This window comes from Drosophila mojavensis, unplaced genomic scaffold (assembly GCF_018153725.1).
Source record: "Drosophila mojavensis isolate 15081-1352.22 unplaced genomic scaffold, ASM1815372v1 contig_136, whole genome shotgun sequence".
NCBI classification, from domain to species: Eukaryota; Metazoa; Arthropoda; class Insecta; order Diptera; family Drosophilidae; genus Drosophila; species Drosophila mojavensis.
The window spans coordinates 376,880-399,814 of record NW_025318667.1 but is presented as its reverse complement, the minus strand read 5'-3'; the positions used below and the strand labels follow the sequence as shown (position 1 = coordinate 399,814).

At 43.8% G+C, this 22,935-nt stretch overlaps 2 protein-coding genes across 11 annotated transcripts in view; both read right to left on the bottom strand.

The window, feature by feature from the left end:
- Positions 1-186: 186 nt before the first annotated feature.
- On the bottom strand, positions 187-1,679 carry LOC6585737 (40S ribosomal protein SA). Its single transcript, XM_002011328.4, has 3 exons — positions 1,588-1,679; positions 1,092-1,334; positions 187-862 (listed from the first exon to the last, which is right to left on the bottom strand). The coding sequence occupies exons 2-3, from the start codon at positions 1,308-1,310 to the stop codon at positions 266-268; spliced, it is 816 nt and encodes a 271-aa protein (XP_002011364.1). The 5' UTR covers positions 1,311-1,334; positions 1,588-1,679; the 3' UTR covers positions 187-265.
- A 3,105-nt stretch (positions 1,680-4,784) lies between these two features.
- LOC6585739 (glutamate receptor ionotropic, NMDA 2B) overlaps positions 4,785-22,935 on the bottom strand; it is a 29,740-nt gene continuing 11,589 nt past the window's right edge. For 9 of the 10 annotated variants that reach the window (XM_032732799.2, XM_032732801.2, XM_032732802.2 and 6 more), the window contains exons 3-11: positions 10,949-11,720; positions 10,733-10,883; positions 9,910-10,503; positions 9,419-9,708; positions 9,199-9,351; positions 8,980-9,131; positions 8,258-8,765; positions 8,085-8,189; positions 4,785-5,355 (exon numbers count right to left, since the gene is read on the bottom strand). In XM_032732799.2, coding sequence (XP_032588690.1) covers positions 5,313-5,355; positions 8,085-8,189; positions 8,258-8,765; positions 8,980-9,131; positions 9,199-9,351; positions 9,419-9,708; positions 9,910-10,503; positions 10,733-10,883; positions 10,949-11,720 — 2,768 coding nt within the window. In that variant the 3' untranslated portion in view covers positions 4,785-5,312. The remainder of the gene's footprint in view (positions 5,356-8,084; positions 8,190-8,257; positions 8,766-8,979; positions 9,132-9,198; positions 9,352-9,418; positions 9,709-9,909; positions 10,504-10,732; positions 10,884-10,948; positions 11,721-22,935) is intronic. The other variant, XM_015161007.3, reaches the window with a different exon arrangement.

The window sequence follows — 22,935 nt, the reverse complement described above, 5'->3', positions numbered from 1 at the left end:
ACTACAAATATAGCCCTTGACTGATGGAAATGTACATACATATATCCGACGTAATTTCGTCTTTTGGAACGTTTTTGTGCATGTTGCCGCACTGCTCTAATGCATGACACCTTAGGTCAATATTAGTACTACCTCGCTCACAGCCGACTGACGCCATCTTTTGTTTGTAAATAGAAACACATGTGCTTTGTTTTTTGAGAAATGAATGTTGGCATTTATTTATGCTTGACAGTTCGTTTAGGCCGCTTTTGGCCGGGTGAACATTTTAGAACTGGCCATCGCTGCCCCAGGATGTCTTGACGGTATCTTCGTTCCAGTCCTCGACTCCGCCGACAGTTTCGGCAGCAACCTCATCGGCCCAGTTGGTGGTCTCTTCGACGGGATGATCGACGGCTTCCTCGATCTTGGGTGGTGGCAGCAGCTCCTTGGCCGCTGCAGCCTCCTCCTTCTCAGCCTCCTCGGGATCGCGATAGAAGAAGAGATCCACAACTACGGGCCACTCGGTGGTGCGAGAAATGGTACCGCGCAGACGGAGCACCTCACGGGCCAACAACCACCACATAAGACCAATCGAATGGGGCGATTTGTTGTTGCATGGGATAGCAATGTCAATATAGCGCAATGGCGAGTCCGTATTGGTGAACGCAATAACGGGAATGTTCACGTACGACGCCTCCATAATGGGCTGATGATCGGTGTTGGGATCGGTGACAACCAACAGACGTGGCTCGCGGAAAGCGGGCTGGATCTGATTGGTGAAGGCACCGGGCGTGAAGCGGCCAGCAATGGGTGTGGTGTCCGTGTACTTGGCGAACTTCAGCACAGCGCGCTGGCCAATGGGACGCGACGAGATGACGAAGACCTGCAATCAAAATGCGAAATTATAACGCCGCTTACTCAAATAGCAGAGACACAGCATTTACAGTGTGGCCAGTCAAATGTATGTATGCTGTGTTTGGGCGTATCAGTTGAAAAGTTGAAATCATTGAATTTCATACCCGAAAGATTAGATAAATCTCATCATGTGCACCAAACGCAACAAGCATACCATCGATAAGCAAATACATATGTATAATTCATTTGTTACTCACATCGGATGCATTCTCAATGGCCACAATGGCGCGTGCAGCCAAAACCAGTTTCTCCCACGTTTTGCCCAAATTGATGATATTCACACCATCGGCACGACGCTTGAAAACGTATTGCTCCATCTGGAAGTTGACGTTCTCGGAGCCCAGGTGAGTAGTGGCAACCAACATTTTGGTAATGTCATCCTCTTTGAGGGACAGTATATCTAAGCCTCCCGACATTTTAACGTGAAAGAGTTACGAAACCTGTAACAGAACAAGAAAAACAAATTAATTCAATTGAAATTAAGATTTTAGCTTCACTTTGCAACATAACCTAACTTCAAGAAGGCACACGTGCCACACTATACAAAAGAACACAACAAACAAATGCAAAAAATATTAAACAACCAAATATGAATCTGAATTGCAACTGTACTGCAGTTTGTATTATTTAGAATAATTTTAAAGAATGAAAATTTAGTTTTTTAAACTAAAAAAGAAAAATCACTTTACTCACGTTGTGGATGCCGCTGGGAGCGTTGACAAAATGGACGAGTGGTGGACATCGCGAATGCCACTAGGCCTGAATAAGTGTTGATAACTGATAAAAATATCGAATAGCGTACATTGCCAGACATCGATAACACTTTCCATCTTTTCTAACTTTAATAAGTGTTGGTTAATGTATGCCGATAGTCAGCGAGTGCTACAAAGTTGGCTGCTATAGCTGTTAGGAAAACTTCGATAGCATTATTATTTAATTTATAATTTGACTATGGTAATATGGTTAAACTCCCAATATCTTTTATTGAACTAGTCTGTTCAGCTCTCGGCTTGAGTTTTATGATATTAATATGTCAGATACTTCCATAATTTGAATGTCTGCTGATGACTTGAATTAACAGCAATGTAAGTGACAGCAAGCTATTTGCTATGAACATTATAACTAAAACCCGTTAAGATTCCCACTATTTTAATTGAAATTAATGTAAAATTCGGTTTTCTGTATACACATTTATTGCAAGTTTTTTTTTTTTTTTTTTATATACGTAAATGTACGTGTTTTCGCCTTTTTTGACTACCACATCAAATGCATATTCAATAATATGGGATTTCTTTTCATTTCTGTTTTGCTTTGCCAATACAATTTCTTTTTGTGTAATTTTTGTGAAAAAATTTTTTTTGGTGAACATACATTTTCGTTGCAGATTTTATCCATTCTTTCTTTTTCCATTATTATTTTTATAATTATTATTATTGAGTTTTTACTTTTTCATGGCATTTATTTTTTTAGTTTAAAAGGAATATATATGTATATGTTTGTATGCTTGTGACTGACTGTGTTTGAGTGTATTTGTGGGTGGTTCCTCTTTCACGTTACTGAATAACATTTAATAATAATGATAAAAAAAACAACATTTTGTATACATAATACATAAAACATTTGCATTTCGCTTAGCTTACGTTTTTTCCTTCTTTTTATTTTTTGCTTTAGTGTTAAATTACTAACTACTTATACAATGTAATGTTAACTTGTTTTACTTGTTTTAATTTGTTCGTAAAGTTTTTGTTTTGTTTTTTTTTTTTTTTTTTTTTAATACTAAATTGGGTTTTTAGTTTTTACTTTTGTCTTCTTTTTTGTGAACAATTTGTCTTAAAAAATATATACGTAATAATTAACATTTCGCTATTTTGTTTTGGTTTGTTGTTTTTTCTTGGTTTTTTTGTGTTTTTGTTTTTTTTTTTCTTTTTAGCTTTTTCTCTGCATTTTAGTTGTGTATAAAATATTTTTTGTTTACTTTTTACTACAAAAAATCACTCTTTGCAAATAAAACTAAAAACGTTTTTTTTATTTGTTGTTTTTTTTACTGTTAACATTGTTTGCATTTCCTTTCAATTATTCTTTAATTTTCTTTGCTTCTTTTTTCGTTTTTAAGAAGCATCCATATTAATTTAAATTTATGTTTCTTTATTATATTTAGTTTAAGCGTGTTTTTTTAAGTTTTTTCTTTAAGCTTCAAAAACATTTAGAAGAGACATCAAAACGATTTGCAACACAAACATTGAATTAATTTTTTTTATTTAGTTTTTTTTTTCTTTTTTTTGTTTAATTTTTGCTTTGATTTTGTTTAAAATTGTTTTCATTTATTTAAATTTAGTTTTTTTATTTAGTTTTCTAAGTATTTAATGTTTAACAATGGATTTTATTTTATTTGTTTATGTTTTTTGTTGTAAATATATGTATGTATATAAATATGTATATATCAATATAATATACACATATGTATATATTGATAACCCAGATCAAGCGGAAATGAAAATCAAAGTCAAGTTTGATATACTCGCTCCTCGAATTCGCAGTCTGTCAATAAGCACGGTTAACTTAAGATTTAGTACATAGTAGTGTTAAAAATGCATGTGCAAGTCCAAGCAGTGTTGACCAGTGCTGTTGACTGTTGAGCAGTGTTGGTAGATGAGAAAGGTTAGCAAATCATAGAGAAAAGTTCTGCACTATCCCAAGCATATTACTAAAGTAGCATTAAATTGGCTGATTCAGTAGCCAATGGGACCCCAAATCAAAAATATAAAAAGTATTGAACAATAGGGCAAAATGAAATTAAAGAAAAAGCTCTTTGGAAATGCCCTTTAATGTTAAGATTCCTCTTAAAGTTCTGGTTTTTTTATCCACAAAAAAAGGGGAAAAGTATATATATATATTTGTATATACACATATATGTATGCATGTATATCAATAAATGTATGTATATGTACGTGTATATGCAATAACATTCATATCGTAATCATAATAATTAAGTAAATACATATATTTATATATAAATATGTTTAGTGTGTATATGTTTAGCAATGCGTACGTCTTCAATTCATTCCGTTTCGATTTCAATTCATTTTAAATTCAAATTTCAATTACAATGTGAAGCTTACGTTGAAACTCAAATTCAATTTTTGTTTCAATATTGTTCAATTTCTATTCAGTTTCAATTTAAAGTGAAGCTGTCATTTTCAATCATCATTTCAATTCAATTGAACCTTAATTTGAATATAAATTTCATTTTCAACTTTCGTCCAATTTGAGTTTCAGCTTCAATTTCAATGGAATTTTCATTTTAAATATTATGTTTCAATTTATGTTTGAGTTCATTTTCAATTTCAATTACAACTTTAATTTGCTTTTTTCAATTTAGCACTGCAAGTTTTCGCAGTTCGATTTCCAGCTCGACTTTTCATATATATATGCGTCTATATATATATGTCTATATATATATATATATATATATATATAGTTTGGCGTATATAATTTAATAAATACTTAAAAAAAATTTGTTGTTAACATTCACAGTTCAATCGAGCAAAAAAAAAAAAAAAAAACCATTTGGTTTTGTTTGTTTTTTTCTTTTTTTTTTTTTAACATTTAAAACTTATTTCTTAAATTTTTTGCAAATTTATATTTTATTTCTTTTTAACATTTTGTGTTTCTGTTATGTGTTTTATTTTTATTTTTATTTTTGTGTGAGGCGCTTTGGGCTTTAATTATTTTTAAATTTGTTTTTATTTTTTAACTTTTAAAAAGCTTTCAGTTTACATTTATTTGAAACATTTTGATTAAATATACATCTATATATTTTTGTGTATATATATACATATATATATGAAGGGTGTTGTTGAGACTTTATATATATATGCATATGTTTTTCATTTTATTTTTAGTGTTGTTAATTTTTAGTTGTATTTCTTGTATAAATTTGACTTTGGCTTCGCTGCTAATTCAGCTTGTTCTTCATTTTGGCTTTGATTGATGTTGATTGATGCGGGTTGATCCGAACTGCTTATATCATAAGTTTGCCTTTTGGTTTATTTTTTATGTTAGATATAAAAAAAATTGTTTTATTTTGTTGTAATTACAAGAGTTTTACTTGACTGCGATTGACGATGATTGACGAACCAACTGTCTTAGTGGCAATGCCTAGAACTTGGCATCCAATTAAATTATTGCTTGAGTTTCTTTTGCTGCTTTCTGGCTATGCTTGATGTGGACTGAGTTGAACAACTTACATCATATGTAAATTAGTTTCGGTTGGGATGTGACGATGAATGGTGCTTCTTCAGTTGGCAGCTCTATTTGGTTTCGGCTGGGATGGATATGGGTTGCGCTGAACTTATTTACTGTAGTATTTGGATCGACGTGGCTAGAGAAAAAAATGTAGATGATGCCTGGTAAACACTTCACAGCACCGTCTCCATTTCAGCTATTTCCGTCTTGTAAGACCTTTCGATGACGTCGGTTTGGCCATTGATTGATGTAGATGGATAGCAGTTGCCGCAGCAGTAAAAACAAGAGAATTACACTCCAAAAAGTTAGCATATTATATAGAGTTTAAGGTTTGCTTGAATATATATATGTATATCAATCATGCGAGTGGTACAACCAACACATATATGCGATAAACATGGCAACATTTTTACATAGTATGTATATAGTATCTGTGTAGTGCAATAAATTGAAAATGTGCTTCATTAGGGACACACAAGTGCATAAATCGATGAGCATTCGTCACTGCAGTGGTCCATCCCATGGTCATGCGAAAACTATTCTATTGCAAGTAGACAGAGAGTGAGAGAGAAGGAGAGAGGCCAGAGATTGATGTAATGCGAGAGAGAGAGCTTGCTCAGAGTGCGATTGAACACCATCAATCAATGAGCGCAATGAGAGCGCGTGCAGTACCCAACGGCTCGCAAGTAAATAAACTAATGCCAGAAAGTGGTCAGCGACTCGCAGGACCGACTAGCAGATGCCCTGCATACAAACACGACAGCTATTGCCTACGTCAATGCAATAAGAGTGAGTGTGGATCGACTATCGGTTACCCTCTAGTCCATTCCATGCAACAGCTTCGCACACTTTGCCCTTGTTGTGGACAGATAAGATGGGATATCTTCTCGAAGTGCTGAGAACGTTGGGGAACCTTCCAATGACTCGAGTACATTAAGTAGTAGAAATCTTGCAATCACCAGGTCTTCAATGTGCTTCAATGTGTGAGTGTGTCTGGGTGTGTTTGAATGATTGAACATCTCCCTGCAGTGGATAGGGTATTTCTGAGTTGGGACTCACACTTTCTATCGGTTGCCACTGTATTCGGATTCAGTTCAGTGGGAAACAACAGGTATCTGGGCGGCCCCAAAGTAGCAGCAACACAGAAAGGATATTTTTAGCATTTATCTGACCCTTTGGCTTGTCTGGAGTGCGAGTGAAAAGTTTCGAGCACGTGGCATGAATATCAATAAATACATATTCATATCCATATGCATATATGTTAATGTACGCTGTACATACATATGTATGCGTATATGCAAATGCATTCATATTTTCCCCTTTGCTGTTGTTTTGTTGTTGTTTCCGCAAAGTTTTTGGCGGTTTTTATTCAAGCGCTTAATTTGCACAATTTGCAGAAAAGTTTTAGCCCCACGTCCACGTCCATCATCAAACAAATAAAAAACATGTCGAGCCGGTTCGAAGAGCAGCCCGACTGGCAGATACCCTAACCTACAAGACCTGGAAATGATATAGATAGAAGCGTAAGAGTCTTTCCCATCTTCATGGGGCTGAAGTATCCAATCATCGCAGCAATTCGTATTACAAACTTGTTTCTGTCTTGAAAGTCTTTTTGATATATCGATATTTATCGACATTGAGGAAATATCAATAGTTATCAAAGCTCATCTCAGGGGAATTCTTATCTTACTTAAGGATTCCTCCCTTCCGCACTCAGAGCCAATATACACTCGCCGCATTTGCTTTAGCTGGGTATACGAAGGGCTTGGCGCTGCGAGGCTAATCTGATGCGTGAGCAGAAAACGTAAACATTATGCATCAGCATATTTTGGCGAAGTGACCCGACCCCCTGCGCAGGCCACGGAGATCATCTAAGCACATGTTCATATGCAAATTAGTTGGCCAACTTTCCATTTCAAGATTTTATCCAGTTGAGAGCATCACCAATTTGTTGGCTAAATGCTGTTCATTGTTTAAGCCACAAACCAGAGAAACAAACCCAAAAGCGTTCGCCCTAATGCGGGAGGAAGTTTCGACAAATTGGCCGATTAGCCGGCATAACATCAGAGATCTATCTACCTAGCAGAGTTCTTCTCTCTTTGGCTGCCCAAGGGGCTCTAGGCTTAGATTGATGGATGATAATGTTAAAGTTTAGCTGCTCTACAGATGGATCTGTCATGACCCCAACTGGACTAATGGCCAATTTGACTTAAGTGCAACTTCCTGTTTCCGGCCATCGTCCGCAGCTAAAGCTGTAGCAATTCGAACACTCGCTAATCCGCAGTACATACCAAATGCTGTTTGAAACCAGTGTAAGCCCTGCTTACACATTTCTGGTGAATGTCCGCGTCACAATAAAACTTTTGTCGCAACTAAACGGATTTGCATGGTTGATGAATTTTTGTGGCTCTGATACAGCTGGCAGCGTGGCTTTTCTCATGGATGCGAAGCCAGCATCGATTTCGCAACAACATGAAAAGGAACTTTTTCGATTTGATTTGCTAATCTCGTCGGTTTTAGTCACTGACCTGGTTGCATGCGAAAGGGGTGGGGCTGGGTCGTGGGTCGTGGGTCGTGGGTCGTGGAGGCTGCTGTAAATGATATGCAAATGTGTGTGAACGACTCCACTGGCAAAAGGAACTGCCGGATCAGCTTCAGCTGGGACCAGGGCTAGCTGCCCGGGTGCCTGGCTGACTGCCCCCGGAAGCAGTAGATAAGTTAATTTAATAAAGTAATTTCCATACATTTTTACTGGAAGTGGGAACGGAAGATGCGGAAGACAACAGCACCGAACTCTGTTATTCTAATCAATCGCTTAATTGAATTGCTGACTCAACGGACTAAGCACTCCCTCTCTCTCGCCTCCTCCTTCACGAGCATACACACAACATTGAGGGACAGAGGGTTAGCAGCATGCGGGAGCTTCACTGTAATAAAAAACTTACCACCTGTATAGATCTTGTGCGCTGGCAGCCAAGCTGAGGTTTCCCAGCAAGGGCGGACGTTCCTTGAGATGGTGATGATTGAGCAGATCCGACGAGGAGGCTAGCCTAAAATGGTTTTCAGTGTTAGCTAGCTCAGGGCATTCACCGGAGGGTTTGTGGGCTTGTGGGCTCACCTTAACTGCGGCGCTTTGATGCCGTGCTTGTCCATGACCTTTTCCAGCTGACGCACGCGAAGCCGGGACATGTCCAATTCGTGCTTGACCTTCCACAGGTGCGTGTCGCAAATGGGATCGTTGCAGCGATGCTTTTTTAGGATTTCTGTTGCCTCGTAAACGGCACCGCGGAAAGTGAGTGACTTGCCCATGGATAGCGAGATGAGGGCACAGCAATGACCGCCATCCTTTTTGGCCAAACGTTTGCGTATGTACTTGAAATAGACGTGCTCGAGCAGCAGCAGCAGCGCGGCCAGCAGAATGCCAGCCATTAGCAGCAAGAAGGCGGACAAGAACTGCTCGAGAGCCAGCGGATCGGAGGACTTGTGCTCCTGCTTGCCCGGCCGACAGGTGCCTGTCATCCAGTAGCGACGCAAACGTTCCAAGTCTCCATTGGCTCGGAATTCCAGCAGCCGTTTATTGAACATCTGTACGTACTTGGAATTGCGGCTAAAAGCCAAGCCATAGCCTGCAGAGGGATAAACAGAGAGAAGGAATAGCGTGAGCAAGGCAAGGCATAAACGGTACATAAACCAAGGAAAGCAGACAAAGAACGGAAGACAGCGTGATTAAGAAGAAATATTAGATAGGATCAACCACACACAAGGATGAATAAGCAAGCCAATAATACAAGCAAAATGAAAGGCAGGGGAAAAGGGAATAGGAAAGGGAATCACACTCACCTGTCATTGCGTACCAGCTACCCACAGTCATAAGGCGACAGTCCTCATCCTGGGCAACCAAGTAATCCAGCACTGTGCCATCGTAGATGAACGAGTCCAGGTTACCGTTTAGTACGGCGGCAACGCCATCGGCCACGCTCGTCTTGTTGTACCTGTCAAACGAATCGGAGCGGGGATCAGAAGGAAGTGCATCAGAGGACCCCAAGAGACGCTACTCACTGCTTCATGTAGTAGTGCATGTCCTTAAAGTACTTGTGTATGGTAGAGTCCGTGTGGCTGTAGGGTATCGTGCCGAACTTGAACGAGGGCTTGTGCGAGTACGGATGCACCAAGCGGCTGTCGTTGAGTCCACTGAACTCATGGAACTCCTCTCTGCAAACGGAAGAGAGAGAATCAAATTGAGAGCAGACTACTCCAGAGGGGAGTAGGGTCAACCAACCTGGTTATCATGAAGGCCGCCAGGTTGGCAGTGTAGATGGCAAGGAAGACAACAGCAAATAGAGCCCACACATTGGTCATAAAGCGCGAGGTGAAGCCGCGCGGCGAGTCCACATGCACGGCGGCTTGGAAGAGCACCGCCCAGACGAGCCAGTACGTGCGGAACAGCGAGAACCGATAGGGCGTGACGTTCGTGTTTTGCAGATAGAGCTTCATGTCGTAGCCGCTGGGCGATAGCCACTCAAACAGGAAAATCATAAAGGTGGCTGCTTGAATGGCGACGATACCCACCTGTTGTATTCAATAGGGGAGTGGAATGGGATGGGGGAAATGGGAGTGGCAGGTACGTCCGAAGCCAAGGCGCAGCAGGAGATAGCGTGAGCGTGAGCGTCAGTGAGAGCGTGAGCGAGAGAGAAAGAGAGCGCATAAAGTAGTTTCGAGTAAGGACTTACCGGAGCATAGAGTCAGACTGTGTTCTCTCTGTAGACTTACCAGCATCCAGGAGGCCGTGTCGAACGGCTCCAGAAAGGCCGTAGGCGATATGATGCCCGTTCGTTTGGCCACAACAATGGCAATGCCTGTTTCCATGAACGGCTCACTGAAATCGACAACTGCTTCGCGCTCGGTGTTGATCATGAGAGATGTGAGTACCATGTCCGTCTTGCGGTTAACCAAGTCGGCAATCAAACCATTCCATTTACCATTCTCAAGTGTACCCCATTTACCATCTTCAACCCGTACCAGCTCGTAGGTGAAGCCCAATTCTTCGGCAAACTTTTCGAGTAGATCAATGCAAAAGCCGCTGCAGCACTGATAGAAGGACTCGTTGCGGTGTGCTTGACCCACATCGATGTCGGCGGCCATTTCATGGTCGGCCGCCACACGGCACAGCACACCGCGGTCCATCAAGCATTTGCCGCTGACTGGATCGGCGGGTGACAGATTGATATAGGGTGCCTCCTCGAGGAATGTGATCTTTAAATGGAATTTCTCGGGCACACCTTGCGGCGGAGCGTGCGAGTTACCTGGCCAAGCGATGTCCCGGATATCGAGCTTCTGTGTCTCCCACGACTTCCACACACCGATCTGTGCGTGCGTGGATGATACACCCAGCCCCCACCCAACAAAAAAATCGATTTGCAATTGCACAAAAAGCGTTCCGAGTGAGTTGGATAATAGGATTGTGGATGGATGTGAATTGTACAGTGAGTGCGTTAGAGAGAAAGAGAGAGAAACAATTCGGAAAGTCAAGTCATTGAAGTGTGAAGTTCTCTAAGCTGGAGGTGAGGGCTCATGCAGGATGCGTCTCACTTACCTCCTCCCAGACGAGATTCTTATTGTTGGCGCTGGGTCGCAGGTTCATGATCTTGAGCTCGGCAGACTTGAGATCGCCGTCGGCAGTGAACTCAATGTTTGGCTTGTTCAGATCGCCCTCGATGGACACGTTGCGCAAGTACTTGAAAAAGCTGAGCAAGAACATTGAGCACGAGAGGGTTAAGCTGAGGTCTGGGCTTGGGGAACAGATACTCACATTTCGCCGTTGTCCCAGCGGCCGCGACCCTCGTCCTCGCAGGATAGCGACTGTGTGGTCAGGCGCCGGTCACGGTTCGCTGGATCTGTTAGGTACGCCTCGACGCCGTAGCTGTAAATCTTGATGGCATTGGATATCTCGTTCATTAGCGCGGCGCTGCTCGTGTCGAAGTGGACGCCCAGCATGCCGACTGGAAACTGGGAGTGCGCATCCTTCTTCTCAATCACCGACTGGCTCACTACCCAGACGTAGTTCTCGCCGGTCAGCTTCATCTCCTCGGCGGCACGCAGTATGGTGATTGCCTCCGTCTGGGTTGCGTACAGCAACATGACACGCGCCTCGCTGTTCACCAGCTCCATTAGGTCGCTTGTGCGTGTCACCACAATCGAATTGAGAATCGTGAACTTGAAGTGCTCCTGCATTTCGGCCACGCGCTCGCGCACCGCCTGCACAAAGTCGTCGTGGCCCGCGATCTGCGAGGTGACCACTGAGAACTGATGCCACTTGTACCGCTCCAGTATGCTCAACATGGCGGCGCTCTGATGCTCGATGCTCGGCGCCAGCTGCAGCTGCAGCGTCGACTGCGAGGCTCGCCGCTCCAGTCCCGAGTTGTCTGCGTTCCACGAGATGACGGGTATGCCCAGGTATCCGGCCAGCTGCAGAAAGTACTGCGCCGAGGCGGTGCTGTGGCCGAACTGCTCGTTGTTCATCATGTACAGAATGGCAGACACATTGACGCGCAGAAACTCCTTGCACAGTGTGCTCAAAATGGCTGCAAGGAGCAAGAGGCAAAGCATTAGCCTAGGGTAATCGGAGCTATGAGAAGTCCTAGTATTCCGAGGTCAAGGCCGTAACTTCCACTGAGAACTATCTACCCTACCTAGCCCAATACATTAGATGAGAGATCTGTCTCGCCTAACTCAGTTTTAGCCGAAGGGCCGACTCGCATCGTGCGAAAGACAATCAAAGGACTCTACTCCAGTAGCCCTAGATATGATATCGACAGCCGGGACATTGGCATGTTTTAGCATACGTTAATTAGAGTGACAGCCAGGTCGACAGAGAGAGAGAGAGAGGGGGGGTCTATCTCATTTAGCCTCATACCATGGACTGCGTGTCCGTCGACAATGTGAGGAACGGTCTGACTGAAACACCCCCCCAGGGCGAGCTGCTCTCATTCTGTGCGTGTCCTGTTTACAGATATGCACGCCAATTAATTACAGATTATCCAGCGCCTGAGCGCTGCTTACGTGCCTAGCTTTATTAGGTTATCAAGTGTCGCTCGAGGTGGGGAGCCGGTGCTGTGGCGGTCTGCGGCCGAGGTGTTCAACGTCGCTCAATTGGTGGTAAGCCCCGAGGCCCAGCGCGATGCGGGGCTGGTCTGGTGGCTGCTGCTCATAATGCGCACCTGCTAGAGATGCTCTTTACATTTTTATCCGGCCTAATTATGGGACATGTGAGCGCCGCTCGTGCCGGTCGCGCCTGCCTTTGCCGTAGCCATAGAGCCGGCCTAGCGCGCTAATTGACACATTTAACGGTAAACGACGTCGAGGAGCTGTCAAACGATTCGGAAATTGGTTTTAAATGAAATCATTTTGCACCTTCAACAATGATTGATGGCCCAGGCTTATGCACTTGGGCAGGCCAGCCGACTCGGCTTTACTCTGTATCTTTCGGCTTATATCCCCTGTTTAAGGGCTTTTCGCAAAGTGTCCAAAGGTCTTCAGCTATCTCATTAGCAATCGCAAAGTTTGTTAACTTTTGATGCAGCAAATGAAAACTTCGAATTAAAGCTAAAGCCACTGAGCGACTGGCGCCTGAGAGGGGCAGCGCTCAAAATGATGAGCATTATTAATTCAAGCTCGATACAAAAACAGTGGGTGGAGGTGGAGGGCATCACATTGGGATTGGGACTGGATTGGTTTCCAATTTTGGTGCGAACAGCTGGCCAATGAGTTGGAATAAAACGATATTTTTCATTATGCAGGGCAGAGCCATTGTAATTAATTCATATGTATTCCCCAACGCCCAATGGAAAGGGATGTTTATCCAATCAACAACAACAACAACAACAACAACAACAACAACAGCAACAGTAAACAGCAACAGATACGGCTTCAATGAAATTGATTTGAAAGGCTTCGAGCAGCTCATTTTGCAATATTGAGCAGCGGAGGCGCGAGACAGCAGAGGCTGCGGGGCGATGGTTAGGCGGTTGGCATTGGCGCAGGATGTCAAGGAATTTGCAGGATGCGTTGCTTAGTTTGTAAAACAATGACCAGCGATACTACAGAAAGTTTTGCGCAGGGAAGACACGAAAAAAGCTCCAGGCGACAGGCGAATGTGAATGACATGTCAAAGTTGAAACTTGAAAGTTGAGTGAGCCGACACTTGAACAAACATAACTTGGCCAAAAATGACAGAGCCAGCAGGAGAGGGGGAGACTGAGAGGGAGAATGAGTGGGAGAAGCATGAGTGTGTGTCGAAAGTTTTGCAGAGCGTGAATCGAGAGAGAGAGATAGAGAGAGAAAGAGAGAGAGAGAGGGAGCAGGCGAAGAGGACTCGAGGGTCTGCAGTAGAGAGAGGAGAGAGCAGGAAGCGAGGTGTCTGTGTGGGCAACTGTAGAGGAGAAAAAAGGCAGAGATGGGAGGCAAGAGCAAGAGGAGCAGGCGCTGCATAATGCTAGATTCTATTGAGGTCTGTTTAGGGGCCTATTGAGGGGACCCTGGAGAGGTGTGCGCTGGGATCAGTGCTGACATTTGTGGGATATATGCGGAGGAGGGGGAGGCGCTGTGGGAGGTCCGGTGAGGTGGAGGTGGAGGTGGAGGTGGAGGTGTCCGTGGTGGGATCTGTGGCGCTCTGTCTACGGCGAAGGGGTCTGTGTGGCGGGGTCGAGAGGTGCCTCGCAATGCCAAAATCTGTAAATCTCATCAAAAAGTTTAATTAACTTTTTCATCACTTTATTTCTGCTATTTGCATTTGAGCGCCGAAAAGGAGGTGCTGCTAATTTTATCAACAGTTTTTCCCCCACATGCATTCAATTACCAGCCCGCAGATAGATCGATAGATGCCTGACTGTCTAGCTGTCTGGCTGTCTGGCAGTATGGATAGCTAGATAGATAGGCTCACATACACACGCATACAGGAGCCATTCAGTTTGATGGATGAATGGGACCTAAGCCGGGATGAAAGCGACAGCGACAGCGTGAAAGAGAGGGAGAGGAGAGAGAGAGAGAGAGAGAGAGAGAGAGAGAGAGGCTGGTCAACTCACTGATTAAGTCGACAATAGAAAATCGTTTAATAAAATTATGCCTGGCAGCCACCACAAGGACTTAAAGGCTTAAAGGCTTAAGGCTAGGGCGGACACGATACGCCAAATTTCTAGTCATATTCTTGCCACGCCCCTTTGCTTGCCCCCACTTTGCTGGTCAATGCAATTTACAGTCGGCGAAATTCAGTTTGGCCCTAAATGAATTTTGATTTAATTAGCAGTCGAAAAGTTGTTTGATTTTTTACATCATACGCCCACCTCTGCCCCAGCCACGCCACGGGCGTGGCTAGCCCCACCACCACTCGCCCAGCCCCTTTCCGTGCACACAAGTCACTCGCGCCTGGCTGTCCATTAAAAACTTTAATTGTATGTATTAAACATTTTTAATTGCTTTTGAAATGGTTGTTGGCGCTCCTGTCTCTCGGTTTCCTTTTTCCTATTTCCTTTTCCTTTATATATAAATATATGTATATAAATATGTACGTAGATATATATGTATATACCCTGCCAATGGGGTCAAAGGGGTGTAATCAAATTGTGAACAAGTTTGCTCAAGCTCTTTCCCTATGCCTCCTCGGCTGTCTGTTTGCCCTTGTAAGAGCTCAGAGCTGTGATGAAATAGAGGGGCGATAATTTATGCACTCTGCTTGTGGTATAAGATCTTCACTTGCGCAAAGTGAGTTTTAATATATATACTCGTATACATAGTAAGAGTATATGATATATATATCTAAACCTATAGGGAGTAAGCGAGCCATCCTGGTCAGTCTCTCTCTTTTTCCGTCCATCTATCTCACTGTCTGGGTCACTTTCCCTATCCATTCGCAATAGGATAGGGTGCATTATTAGAGCTACAGTCTTGATTCATTATAAATGCAGGCCTTCTTATAGTAAGCACAACTCAAATTTGTTTATGAAACGACTCAAGTCTATTTATTTATGGGATACCCTTCCGAAACTTTTTCCATGAGAGCAAGATAGATGCACTTTCTCAGAGTTAGTTCTCTATCCAGCACTCGTACAGGGTGTTTGCTAGTCGCCCACTCTCTGCAGCGTCGCACCAAACCTTGGTTTTTTCTGGCTCTGTTTGTGCTTTATGTTTCCCATTTCCCATTTCCCGTTTCCGTTTCCATTTTATGCTTCTGTTGAGGTAAAAAAAAAAGAACTATAGCCTAGTTATAGAGGCAGCAGAAAAATATTTTTTTTTTTTACAACTTTTTCATAATGTGGCATGAAAAATGAACTCGGAGAAACAGCAAAGCAATTAAGTCTACAACTTGGTCGATTATGCTTAGCCAAATGTTTGCTGTTTGTTGTCAATTTGAATGAAGCTAGGCAGCGGGACTCAAAGTTCAGTCTGTGATTTAATTAAAATACGCCGGAACATTCCATAGTATTTTCTTGTGCTCCATAAAATAGTTGAGTTTCATAAAAGAGGTAGAGGATTTGGATTCAATCTTTAAAGGACCTCAGCGGCTGCTCGACTTTAAATATTGATTCCTTTTGCTTTGAAGCGGCGTAAAAGGTGCGAGTTCATCTGAACTGTCTACACAAGTCTTATAACTTGATTGAACGAGGCTACGGGCAGAAAGGGGTCAGGGCTTCAGCAAATCATAAAGTTCAATAATTGTTTAAAAACCCGAACATATTTTAAGTAGAAGTATTAAAATTGAAACTGAAATTCAAATTGAAATTGAAATTCAAAAGTTTGCCTCTTTTATCACTCACGCAGACACACACACACACACACTTTTAGCAAGTGAGGGCTTTACGCAACGTCTCCTTTTGACAGCGTTGGTAACGCCAATAATTCATTCAGTGGTTCCACTGTAGCCACAATCAGCGACATGCTGCCGCAGCCACTCGAGCTGTTTGCCACGTTCCCCGTTCCCGGTTCCCGTTTCCCTTTTTGAACTGTCACAGCGACAATAAGTAGGTAGTGAGAATCGCATAGAACGCACACCGAGCTGGTAGTCAAAATAGCCGAGAACTGCTTTTCTCTACTCAAAAGACGGCAGAGCGTAGAGTCGCGTAGTCCCAAAGGCGCGGGGAGGGACGGGAGGGTGTCGACTCATTTATGTACGCATAATAATGCGTAAATTGAATTTTGACACCGTGCTGCTACAATTTTTGGCTAACAGCCAGCCAGGCAAGCGCCACCTTCGCCTCCACCTCCACCCCCCCTCCACACCACCAGCTACCAGCCCCATCGCGGCCTCAGCAGCTGGCAGGCATCCAGTGCTGCCGTCAAGCAGTGGCAGTCATCCAGTTACTCGCGCTTGTCAGCCACCGAAAGCCACCGAAGGCAGCGAGGCACACGGCGGAGAGCAGAAGCTAAGAAAACTTTTTCTGGTTTACATTTTAAACCTGAAAACAATTTCTAAATTGGTTCGCAATTTGAGCAATGGTTTTCCCTTTCATAAAGGAATTCAGCTGAAATTTTGGAATGTGCCTGACTGACTGTTTCATGATTCTACGAATCGGAAGACAAGTGTTCAACTCATCGGAAATCGAATCAGCATTTTAACACGCTTGACCAACGAGCTAATGATAAAATGCAGATCAAGAAGAGGTAGTGAAATATAGACGGTCTGACAGAGAGAGAGAGAGAGAGAGAGAGAGAGAGAGAGAGAGAGAGAGAGAGAGAGAAAAGAGAAAGAGAAAGATTGAAAACACGCTTGACCAACAAGCTAATGATAAAATGCAGATCAAGAAGAGGTAGTGAAATATAGACGGTCTGACAGAGAGAGAGAGACAGAGAGAGAGAGAGAGAGAGAGAGAGAGAGAGAGAGAGAGAGAGAGAGAGAGAGAGGGACAAACAGAGAGAGAGAGAGAGAGAAGAGAAAGATTGCGAGAAAGAGATAGATATACATTAATAAAGTTATTAATATACGGCAAGAGACAGAAGAAGTGAGTTAGAAAGACAGAGCGGGAGAGACGGTGCTGTATGTAGTGAAAGTCGTATGACCTTTTTTAGGATTATAGACAGGAAAAATACAGGAACAGGAGAGACAGAGAAGGAGTGAGAGGGGTAGAGATACGCAGAGAAAGTGAAAGTGAGACAATCTTGTTTCACCTGTTAATCACGTCTAAAATTTTTAATTCCAATTGAATTATGGTTTTCATTAGACATAATTAAGCTGAGCACAGTTATCTAACAGACTTTGTGAGAAGCGCCGAGAGAGGGACCACACACAGAGACGCAGAAAATCGAGCATTGGCATTTCTTGTCTGCCCTCACTTGTGTGCGCTTTAATTAGCTTAAGATTTGAAATTTCAAATTGAATTACGGCTCAAATAAGAAACCATTAAGCTTACATGTTTTTTCCTGCTGCTGCTGTACAGCTCGCAGTCTGAGTAGAGGCGTTGACAACCCATTGAAGCATACATAACACACACACACACACTCACACACACCTACTTGAGGTAAGGGCGTGTGTGTGTGTGTGTGTGTGTGTGGCTGGGAAGTCTGTCAACTTATTACAGCATCCATTAATTTCATTTGAGCATCATTCAATTGCCTTCATTTTTATCGCAAGTTATCAAGAGTTTGGGCACATAAATATTTGTGTGTGTGTGTGTGTGTAGGTGTGCATGTGTGTGTGCACGTGTGTGTGCTTGGCAAAGTTTTTGCATTAAGCAACATATTTGGCAGGCTGGCGCGGAAACGGAAACACAGTGAGCTGACAGCCGCTCCAAGTGGGTGTCAAAGACAGAGACAGGGACAGGGACAGGGACAGGGGCGGGGATAAGGACAGGAGCACAGCCACAGCCACAGCCACAGCCAGAGGCACCTAGCTCAATACAATTTGGTATTCATTTTGGTTCATAGACAAACGCACCCACACACGCACACATGCGCACACACACTTATGCAGGGCTGCTGTTAAAATATGCTTGAAAAGCCTGTAGCGACATCAAAAAAGGTTCACAATAAAATGTTTAATACCCTGTAGCCATTGAAGTGGCATAGGCAGGGTATATAAGCTTTAGCTGGAGGCGGACGGTAGCTGTGGCCGAGCTCTACAGGGCGGCATACTTATATATTATTTATTGTAGTGGATGACAGCCGTGTCCATTGCGCCTGTCGCTCAGTTTAGCAATCGCCATTCTGCCCGTTTGTCCGTCCGTTCGTCTGCTTCCGTGAATCGATTGTTCTCGGAATCTTTGAAAGCTAGAACTTTCAGTTATTCGCAGGTGCCTTTGTGGCATGCATTAGCTCTTTCGGTTCCATGAAATCGAAATTAATATTCGACCTGCGATGCTTTAGCTTCCCCCGAGGCATATGCATAACTGCCGCCTCGGCCAGATCGTAGGTATCGCAGGGTGTGGCGCAGTCGGCAGCAGGCCACTCTACGAGCTGCTCTCATTCGTTAAACACCCATTAATGCTAAGCGAACGTGAACAATGGCGAAGGACAACGCGCGAAGGACGCGGACTGAACGAGCTAGTGTCAAGCGCCATGAAACACAATTAGTCAAGTGGCGCGAGTGAAGAGTGCAGATTGAAGAGTGTTCACTGTGTGTGTGTGTGTGTGAGTGTGTGTGAGTGTCTCTGATTGCACTTGAAATGCTAAAAATTGGAATATACCACGCACAAGCCTCACATGCGGCCACAGTAAATTTATCTCTATCTCTCTCACTCTCTCTTGCTATGTATATATATGCATATATATGTATATGTATATGTGTACAATCATAAGTATGCAAAGATTTAGCATAGCAGTTGTTACACATGCACGCACGCACAATTAATCAATACTATGATAATTCCACTCAATTACACACATACACTCACACACACACACACACACACACACACACGCACACGCACGCACAGCATAGGCAAACAACAGCAGATGCATACATGGGCGACTTTTCGCGCTTTTGGCTTCTGGCGAGCTCATGAATGTAATCTAAGCGCACACACGTAGCTGAAAAACAAATACACACACACATAAGCACGCACGCACACACATACACATGGGCGTGGTATGCAAAGGAGAGCGAAAAAATGTGGAAGGAAAATTAGAGCCAAACTATAGTTAAGGTTTTGGTTCGTATAAACTTGGCGCATATATAGATTTTATAGCTGTTTTGTTGACGTCACATGGTCAGCTGTAATACACACACACACACACACGCGCGCACGCACATACACATAGACACGAGCTGGCAGCGACAATGACAACGAGCTCACGAGAGGACGTTGACGTGATGTTGCTTTGCTGCGAATGCTGCTGACGACGCCCCACTTTTGCCCTATCCCATTCGCAACCCACCCACCCACCCACACACACACACACCCACTCCGCACCCGCCCTGCTAGCACCCTTTGGCACACGCCCTGCTGCTGCTCGTGGGTGTCTGCTGGCAGCATCTTATCGAATATCAAAGTGTTGTTAGGATGATTTTGATTTTGGGATTTTTGGCTCGTTTTATTTTGCTTTCTGTTGATTTTCGTCCTGGCTGTTGTCAGAAGAGATTTACACGTGAGAAATGTTTAGCTGACATCCAAGTCCCATACATTACCCAGAGACACACACACACAGGGACACCTACACAAATGCACTTTTAATATGTTTGCGCAAGCTGCAAGCTGAGTTTGTTGCTCCAAATTTGAGCCAAGACAAAAAGGGAAAACGAATTTTTAAAAAGGTTTTCCTACTTTCCCTCACTTCTGCTGTTTAGTTCTGTTCGCCTTTTGCCCAGAGCGAAAATGCACTTAGGCAAGCTTAAGACATTGAAAACTTCTGTCTCAGCTCGCTCAACAATGTATTCCTCGAATCGAGAGTAAATTCTTCACTCAGTCAGTCACTCAGTCAGTCACTGAGTCAGTCATTCATTCAACCAGTCAGCAAATCTGGCAGTTGCAAGTCCATCAAAAAACTGTGAGTCAATCATTCAGTGAAGCATTCAAAGAGTTAGTCCATAAATCAGACAGGTGCGGACATTAGGCAGTCTATTTGATTAGTCAATAAGTCATTCAATCTGTCAGATAATCAATTAATCTTAAAGTCAGTCAATCAAAGAATTGGACATCAAGTCAATCAATCACTCCAAAAGTCAGGCAAAGAGTTAGTCAATAACTGGGATAGTCGGTCAAGACATAGTCAGTCTATCAGTCAATCGATCAATCTTTACCAATGTACTCGATCAGTCAGTCGTCAATCTGTCACCTAATCAATCGATCCGAGAGTTGCGAGTCACGAACAATCACTGAGACAGTCAATCAAGCAAACAGATTCGGATAGACACGCCTTGACTCAATTACGCCCTACAGCCGCATGTAAATAGCACTCATCCCCAGAGTTGCTTGGAGCAGCTGGAGAATGATTTAGTGGTGCTCGCAGCTGTGGCTAGAATGGCAAATGGCTGATGCCAGAGCACTTAGAAATAATGTAAATCGCGCGTGATCCAGGCTAGCCGCAGCTACTTGCTGGGCTTCAGCCGACTAGGGCTCGGTCTCGGCCTCGGTTTCGGCTTTGGTCTCGGTTTTGGGCCTCAGCCATTAGCAGCGGTTGTCACGGCTTACGAGGCTAAGCGTAAACATCCTGTTTGGACAGTAGACCGCAAGGATGCGGCTGCACTTCATAGGCAAGAGAGCGAAAGCGAGTGGGAAGGGAACGGCGAGATAGCGAGTGAGGTGTGAAATAGCACTTTGGACCTGGGCCTAGGCCTGTGCCCACTACTCTAATAAAACAATACAATGTTCGCAGCCGATTTACGGCTCCAGCTGCTAACGACAGTTTCAACTGTCAACAACATCCTAAAGCCAAAACTGAGGCCGAAACCAAAACCGATAACGAAAACGAAAACGAAACCGAAACCGAAACCAGAAAAAAGCTCAGTCCATAGTCTGTAACATAAGACCGAGGACTTGAAACGGAGGTCGTCTCCGCTCTTCTTCTAGCATAATGTGTAAATAAAAGCGTTATGTCCAAGTTCAAAAGTCTTAGATACGGCTGGTTGGGGCTCGAGGAATAGGGTTGGGTAGGGGGACGGAGGGGAGGGAGCGAAGCTCACTTGACCTGGAACCGACTGCTGCCCAATTAGTTGGAAGGCAAACGCCAGCTTCGCTCCGCTGTCGACAAGTATTTATGCTTGGCATGCACCAACGGAACCTACATACTTTATCTCTGCTCCTATCTACATCTTGATTTCGGTTTCCCGTCTCTTTCCTTACCTCTCTCGCTCTCCACAGCACTCTCTGGTTTTCTTGTTCTCAATTTTTATGCGTTTACTTGCTCGGTTTGACTCTAGTCGGTCCAGAGGCCATGATAAGGCCATACTTTTTCATTTGACTGCCTCTGTGGCTCCCGCTACCCGCTTCCCACTCCCTTCTCTCCCTTCGTTCCCTAGAGTCCTGTTGCCCTAGCTGCTTACTCTACAGCGTCACTCTTTCTCTCTCTCTCTCTATCTGTCCCTCTCTCTGTCTCTCTCTTTGTGCTGCTTACTCTGGCTCCCCTCTCTCTCTGCTCTCTAATTCTCCTTGGAGTCTGCTTGCCCCTTGGTCTTTGCTCGCTCAACCCAAGCTCCCTCCCTAAAGTCCTGTTGCCACTTGCTCTTTGCAACCCATTCTCCCTCTCTATCCCTCTCTCTCTCTCTTGAATGTGAGTCCAGCTGCAACTCACACTCTCCTTCTCGACCTCTCCCCACTCCCCACTCCCCACTCCTTCTCTACGCCCCGTCCTCCTGCTCCTTGGTCTGGCCATTTGTTTCGGCCTTGTTGCTACTTTAGCTGGCGTGGAGGCCGCCTGCTATGCCACACAAGTTGAATGGATGCCATTGTCTGTCGTCGGTCTGCAACTGCAGATGGTTCCGTGGGATGGGAACAAGGGCAAGGACTGTGCTGTGTGTGTGTGCTATATGATGGGCCACATACTTTGTGGCTTTCTCTGTGCTCTGTTCAGTTAGGCGTGTGTGTGTGTGTGTGTGTGAAAATCACTTTGCTATTGGGATGCCACACACAGTTAGCCAGTTTCAATAAACAAGTCTCTCGACTAGTTGCGCGCAAATGGAACTCGGCCTCGCATTGCGAATCATAAAAATTTATGAGAAAGGGGCATCTACTTTCTCCGCTAACAGTCAGATATATATATGTATATATATATATAAATCTTTATGTAGCTGTGTGTACTTATTGTATTTATACGTTATAATTCCCTCATTGAGTATTGCTAGCCACATACGCCCATTTATCTATTTATCCATTTGATGCCGCTCTGCGATTGTGAGTGCTTGAGGCTTTTGGTACTTGAGACTATATAAGGAAACTCGGTTTGTTCCTCTATATACCTATAAGGTATATAGAATATATATAGAGGGTATATAGGCTACACAGGCCCTATTGAATATTCAATCTCTAGAGTATAAAGGGTATATGGGGCTTACAGGGTGTCACCGCAAACACACGACAGCTACATATAGGGTGTCATAGTGTTGGTCAAGATGGAGCTGGCTCTAATTTTCCCTATTGCTCACTTAACGTTCTTTTTAAACACACACTTCTTTGCTCGTGCCGCCGTCAGGTGACTGGCCAATCAGTGGATATCGACAAGGGCCTAAGCATCGATGCCGGTGTCGGTGCCAGTGCCGGTGTCGGTGTCTGTGCCGATGCCATCAGTGCCATAAGTATCAGCATCAGCATCGCCATTGCCAACGCCACTTACACACAGGTGTGGAAAGCGCTTGCCGCTTAACGACAGGAACATGCT

Excerpts from the sequence above, each read along its gene's own strand:
- LOC6585737 (XM_002011328.4), bottom strand. The coding sequence starts at position 1,310 with ATGTCGGGAGGCTTAGATATACTGTCCCTCAAAGAGGATGACATTACC. Across the intron at positions 863-1,091 it reads CCATTGAGAATGCATCCGAT|GTCTTCGTCATCTCGTCGCG; the intron begins GTGAGTAACAAA and ends TTTTGATTGCAG.